The 6,288-nt window shown below is 43.2% G+C and overlaps 1 protein-coding gene across 6 annotated transcripts in view; it reads left to right on the top strand.

Annotated features, from left to right (window-relative positions):
- Window positions 1–4,126: 4,126 nt before the first annotated feature.
- The window catches only part of CDC14A (cell division cycle 14A), a 179,831-nt gene continuing 177,669 nt past the window's right edge, over window positions 4,127–6,288 (top strand). For 3 of the 6 annotated variants that reach the window (XM_043460527.1, XM_043460525.1, XM_043460523.1), the window contains exon 1: window positions 5,195–5,964. In XM_043460527.1, the coding sequence (XP_043316462.1) occupies window positions 5,916–5,964 (49 nt within the window). In that variant the 5' untranslated portion in view covers window positions 5,195–5,915. Of the gene's footprint in view, window positions 4,822–5,194; window positions 5,965–6,288 lie in introns of those variants that run through there. The other 3 variants (XM_043460524.1, XM_043460522.1, XM_043460526.1) reach the window with 2 other exon arrangements.

The following is a 6,288-nucleotide window of genomic DNA, read 5'->3' as shown; positions in this document are numbered from 1 at the left end:
CCAGAGGAAACAGTCTAAGATAATGCATACATTTGGTGATAGAGTGATGCCTGAAACCCAGGCTTCCAATGATAAATCCCGGTATTTATTTTCTGCTATTTAGGCTACAAAGGAACCAATTTATATATCCAAGTGATTCACATAAGTCCACCTTCCAACATCTTAAATACTCATTTATTCTCCAAATATTCATTGAGCATCTGTTTTGTGGCAGTTTTCTCATCTGTAAAGTGGGACTAATAATAGTACCTGCCTCATAGGCAACTGATACGAGACCTGAGATAGAAATTGCTCTGCTTGGTTTTCAATGAACTCAACTTTTATTGTTTTCCTGATAAAAACATGTATAGAGTACAGTAGTGACAGTATTAAATGTACATGTGGGAGTGAACACTGGAAACAAGATTAACATGTGAGCTCACTAATGATATTTCTCATCAGGGTGATGGTAAAGGGGGGGATGGTAAGTTGAAGCAGTGGTGATCAGGGTGAAGAATGGTGGGAGGAATATTATTTTATATAATTTTTGGAGGAAAAAAAGTTCATTTCTTTATTTGTTCTCCAGAGTAGGAATGACAGGTAAGTATAGATGGATAAACTATATGAACTTTAAAAAGTTAATTAATTTATTATTTAGTTTTGGGCTGTGCTGTGTCTTTGCTGCTAAGCACGGGCTTTCTCTAGTTGTGGCGAGAGGGGGCCACTCTTCATTGTGGTGCTTGGGCTTCTCACTGTTGTGGCTTCTCTTGTTACGAGCACCAACTCTTAGGTGCACGGGCTTCAGTAGGTGCAGCATGTGAGCTCAGAGGCTGTGGTGCGGGCTTAACTGCCCTGTGGCAGGTTGGATCTTCCCAGACCAGGGATCAATCCTGTGTTCCTTGCATCGGCAGGCAGATTCTTAGCCACTAGACCTTCAGGGAAGTCCCAAACAATGTAAATTTAAAAACTGTATTTTAAACTATTTGAAAAAGTAGCAAACTGGTCAACAAACTGAGCCATATTATGTATAGTGACCTGCCCATGGAACTTTCTTTTACGTTCTAAAACTACATCCTTCTTTACTGACTGCATTAGTCAAGGATGAGGTAATTATTGAATTATTTTATTTAGTGTTCACTGAAACAATATTTCTTAAACTATGTAGAATGCTGGTATACTATTGATAAATCACAGGGGTGGAAAAATAATTCAGAATTTTTAGAAGCCACATGACAACAATAGCAATGCAAATAATTAAGCACCTTTTATTTTTTTAATTGTTTAAATTATTTTCTCTAAAATTTTGAAGAAAATAGTTAATAATGGACATTATTGGTTGATATTTTATCATTTCAAAATTTTCAGAATCTATGAACTAAGCAATGTCAAAAAGCTAAGTTAGGGGAAAACTTAGACAAGATGGTTGATAATAGAGCAAATAATGAATTCTTGATTCTACCACCAATCAGCTACATACCTTGGGAAACTGATTTTTTACTGTGAACTTCAGTTTCTTCTTTTTTCTTTCCTATATTTTGACACATTATCTTTTACAAATGAAATATTTTATAGATATCCTATGTGCTCATCCTTCCTTCTCCACCTCCATCCCCAGGTGGGGCCTCTGCTCCCTTTGACTTCATGGAGTCTGCTTGAAAACTGGACCTAGCTAACCTTTCAGGTCCCTTCTGGTTTTTACTAGCTTTGATTCTGGCTTGAAATTCTTTTTAATTTTTTTTAAATTTTTTATTTTTTTTTGGCTTGAAATTCTTAAACAGAATTAGTGTGATGCCGAATATGACTGGGTCAGGCCAAGATCTTAGCATCTGTGAGCAGCCACACCGTTTACAATTTTTTGTGTGTTTGTATTTTATTAAAAGCTGTAAATTATTTTTGACATTAGATAAGCAATCTATCAAAATATTGAAACAATTAAAATTACTTTGAATTTCAAATTACTCAACGGTGTAGGTTTCTACTGCCTGTTGATTCACAGTTAAACTGAAAATTTTTAGAAAGAATTCAACAGATATATTGTGTATTTGCTCTTATTTATGTAGATAACATCATGACTGAACAAGCAACTAAAACAGCAAGTTAAAATTATAGTCTGAGAAATAATGATAATTTTAACAGAACTGAATATGTAAATATCATAGCTGTCAGGCCTTTGACTATTCTGAGCAACTTTTTTCTCCTCTCTTCTAATGAGAGAATATTTTTGTTTTATTTTTGGCAGCCAAATAATAAAACAGTTTTTATATGGTTTTCATTGCTTTTATTCCCATCTGACTCTTCATCAGTGCCTTTTTTTCTGATCTCAGAACTAGTCACACCAGGTCACCACTGGCCTGCATTTGGTCGTGGGACAAACTTTATGAAGGATACAGGCAAGCTGGAAAAGAGAGTGACTAGATAACAAAGGGGCTTGCAATCCATGTCATTTAAAAAAAGGTTGAAGAAAATGGAGATTTCTATATGGGAAATAGTAAGGAGGAAGAAGTGGCCTAAGGGAGCTGCCTTTGCATTTTTGAAGACTTGTCATGTACATGAATAACAAACAGTGTTCAGCACAGTCTTAAGGGACAGAATTAGACCAAAGAGTGATAACCTATTTTGGAACTGCCTCCAGCAGTGAGTTTTCTAGCTCTGCAGGTGCCTAAGCATAGGCTGCAGACTGCCCCTCAGGGCTGCAGAGGCAGGATTCAAGCTATGTTTGCAGAGGTGGAATAAATATAGGCAAGTTTTCCAACTTGAGACACTTCTATACTTAGTTAAATTCCTATGTGTAATATTACTTTCCCTCTCTTCAGCTCAGTGATGTCTGAATTCTCTTAGTACTTTCTTTATATGTGAAACACTGTTCCTTATTGTTGTTTAAGATAAAAGTCAGTTTCTAACATTTATATTGAGTGATTAGAAAGAAGTTTTTCCCGTTATCTTCCTCCATAGACTGTGAAATCATGCCTTTATTATGAAACTACAACCATTAGGAACTTTGACCTCATGATAATTGAGAGAATAAAGTGTTTTATGACCTCATTAGAACCTTGACATGTATGTGTGCTCTGTGCACACTATTTTGTTCACAATTTTTCTTGTAGGATTTTTTAAATACCATTTAGATTGTGAAGACTTTGGTTTAGAGAGATTTGATTATATGGACAATCACTTATTTTCCTTTATGCAGCTTCAAAAAAACATTATAAAGTCTTACCAGCTTGAAAAATTTCATTAGAATACTCATTATAAATATGCCAAAGGAAAAATAAACATTTTCATTTTGCGTTCTTAATTTTAAGAACCCTATTTTGTTCAAGTCATAATTCACTCATGACCAAAATTTCTAAGCAAGAGAATTATATGAAAGAAAATGTTTTCATACATTCATTCTTGAAAATAGCAAGGAATGTTTAATTAAATCTGACTTACCTGAAAGTATAGAGTTCTTTCCATTAGACTATTAACTTAGTAAAATGAAAAGTTTATGCATTGAATGAGAACCAGAGCTTCTTTTTTCTAATGCAATTTTTCTAATACAACACTTATATGAAAAGTTGTTAGGAGTTTTGTTAAGGAATTTAGAGTCTACATGAATTTTACATCATCGAATTTGGAAACAGATTGCCAGCACTGAATTAATTTAGCTTTTTAAACAAAGTCGGTAAGTTTATTGAGACATTTACATATTTTGCTTTTCCATAACTTTCACATATTAAGTCTCAAACTTCAGCAAAATAATATGAACTGGCCAACATGATTGTTGACACTCGATTTGTGGGAATAAATATCAGGCAAAATGCAAACAATTGTTGAATGTGGACAGTACATTTAGAGATACTTCGTTCTTTAGAATTCCATAGCCATGGCCAGGGGCCCGTAAAATGAGAAGTGCATCTCAGCAGAGTGAAAGACTCATTAGAATTCATCTTTTCAGGACTTTTTCGGCTTTAAAAACTCTTTTGAGATAGTCTTTACTCAAGCCTAGGGGATGGCAGGAAGTCGTCTTTACTGAGTCCCCCAGTTTTAAATTTATATGATTCTTGCCTTAAAGATGTGGATGTTAGGGTAGGTTTTTCTTTTTTAACTATCTTGCAAGGGCTTGTTCGATTAGAATTACTGAGATGTTCCGAATATCTTTTCTGAATATCCAAGTAATATTCGTTTATCATTGTTCTGCGGCTGTTCAGCCTGTTGGATGGCCAGCAAAGCTAAGACTAGTAAATTGAGTTTTACTTGCTGGCCTCAGAGCGCTCCTACAGTCAGTCGTCTCTTCTCTTGTGCGCCCCCTTCCCCCAAGAGGTAAACAAACGACTGCGGAAACCGAAGGCTGGCACAAATCCTTTTCTGTTTCTGGAGAAACCACTCAGAGCGCATGCTCTTCCGGCGCTGGGTCCGTAGCGCCATTTTCATATCGCAGGGACTGCCCTTTAATTAAGCACGCGGGTAGGAACACCCGGCGTTAAAGTTGTTGGAGCTGTTCCAAAAGCCTCACAGAATCAAGTCAAAGGCTTCTTTGAGATGAACCACTCCCAGCGCTTCAGCTAAGACTGCGTCAAGAAATTCTTTTGTGTTTATTTTCCCCGTGGACAGGTGGCCGTCTCCCCATTCCTCTGTTCCCTCCCCGCCCCCGGGCTGGTCGCGTTCCTCCGCCCCGCCCACCACGGGGACCCGAGCGGTATTAAGCTTTGGCATTTGTGATGATTTTGCGCCCACAGCGGCGACCCAAATGAGAGGACGTGGGGAACCGGATGGGAACGTTTTACCCCGTGAAAACAAAGCACAAGTTAATTCAGAATCCAGTATGTGTAGAGGAAACCAATAGGTGTTCTGAGCTAGGAGGTAGGGCTTTTTTTTTTTTTTTTCCTCTTTCAGATTTTATTTCTTATAAAGATAGAGATCCATCAGTGGTGGGATGGGCGGTGGTTGAAAGATTAGCTGTAGGTAAGGTGGGGCACCGAGATCCTAGATCTATAAGAGTGTGCGTGTGCACGCGCGCATGCAAGAGTTTGGAACAAGGGTGAGTGGGGCGAGAGAGGTAGAGAAATGAGAGAGACAGGAGAAAACTCTGGAGTGGGAAGAAGACTCAGTGGGGTTCAGAAAACGAAGGGACGCGGGCTCATCCTTGCCTGAGAAGCCACAGCAGCGCTCTCCGGGACCACTCCCAACTCCACCGTTTCATTCATAAGTTTCGGGTCTGGAGGCCCCGCCTGGCTCCCCGGCCCCGGGCCGCGTATCCCGTGCAGCAATTGGTGGACGGCAACAAAGCCTTAGCAACTGGCTCTTAGTGACCCGCGGGGCGCCTGGTAACTGGGGCGCAGGGCCGGCGCGGAGAAAGGAGCTGGGCTGTCCCTTTAAGGGATGGCCGCGGAGCCGTGAAAGTGGAGGGATCTGAGGGAGGGCGGGGAGGAAGGCCTGGGGGCGGACCCAAGGCGGGGAGGAGGAGGAGGAAGAGTTGCTGCTGAAAGGAGGTGGCGAAGGAGGAGCCGCAGCAGCTGCTGCCAGCCGGCGGGCACCGGAGTCCTGCCCGCTGCCTCACGAGTAGCCACGGGCGCGATCGGGGCCAGACGTCTCCTCCTCCATGATCACTTTGGGAGCCGGGGGAAGACTTTGCCCGGCCGTAAGAGCTGGTCTGCGTTTCCCAGGCGCGGCGGCGGTGGAGCAGCGGCAGCAGCCGGGTCCGATTCGGAGTGGCCACAGCCCGGGGCGTGTGCGCCCCGCTCGGAGCGTGCTCGGGTTCCCCACGGAATGTCCCCGGGGCGCCCGGCGCGCTGACCCCCCAGCCGCCTCCGCCTTCGGCGCCTGCTGCCTCTCTCGGGCGGGCTTGGTGTTCGGGACTGCAAGCTTCCCGGCTCCTGGGCAGTGGGGAAGCCCCCGGGGGCGGGTGACCTCAGCTGGCCACGACCCAGCCCTCCCCCGTGCGTATCTCGCTTAAGATGGCAGCGGAGTCAGGGGAACTAATCGGGGCTTGCGAGTTCATGAAAGGTGAGGAGCAGTCGCCCCGCATCCTCCAACCCTCTGTCGACACCCCAGCTCTTCACTTCTCGCCCCTGTGTCCCAACAACTGTCTCCGGCTTCTTCTGGGGCCCCCAGCGTACTACAATCGCTGCGCGCGCTCTTATCCCTTTTCCGTACTATCCTTTCCCCCGAGGACCCCCCGCTTCCGGCTTCTCTGTCTTTCTTGCGTCCCTCGTTCCCTCTGCAGCACTTTCGGAAGGCCTCCCCGCTCGGTAAAGGGACCGCACCGTCCTCTGCCGGGCTCCAGCACGCAGCGGCTCGAGGGGACCCTGCTCCAGGAGATCCTTTCAG

Source organism: Cervus canadensis, chromosome 2 (assembly GCF_019320065.1).
Source record: "Cervus canadensis isolate Bull #8, Minnesota chromosome 2, ASM1932006v1, whole genome shotgun sequence".
Taxonomy (NCBI): Eukaryota; Metazoa; Chordata; class Mammalia; order Artiodactyla; family Cervidae; genus Cervus; species Cervus canadensis.
This window is presented reverse-complemented; position numbering and strand designations above follow the sequence as displayed.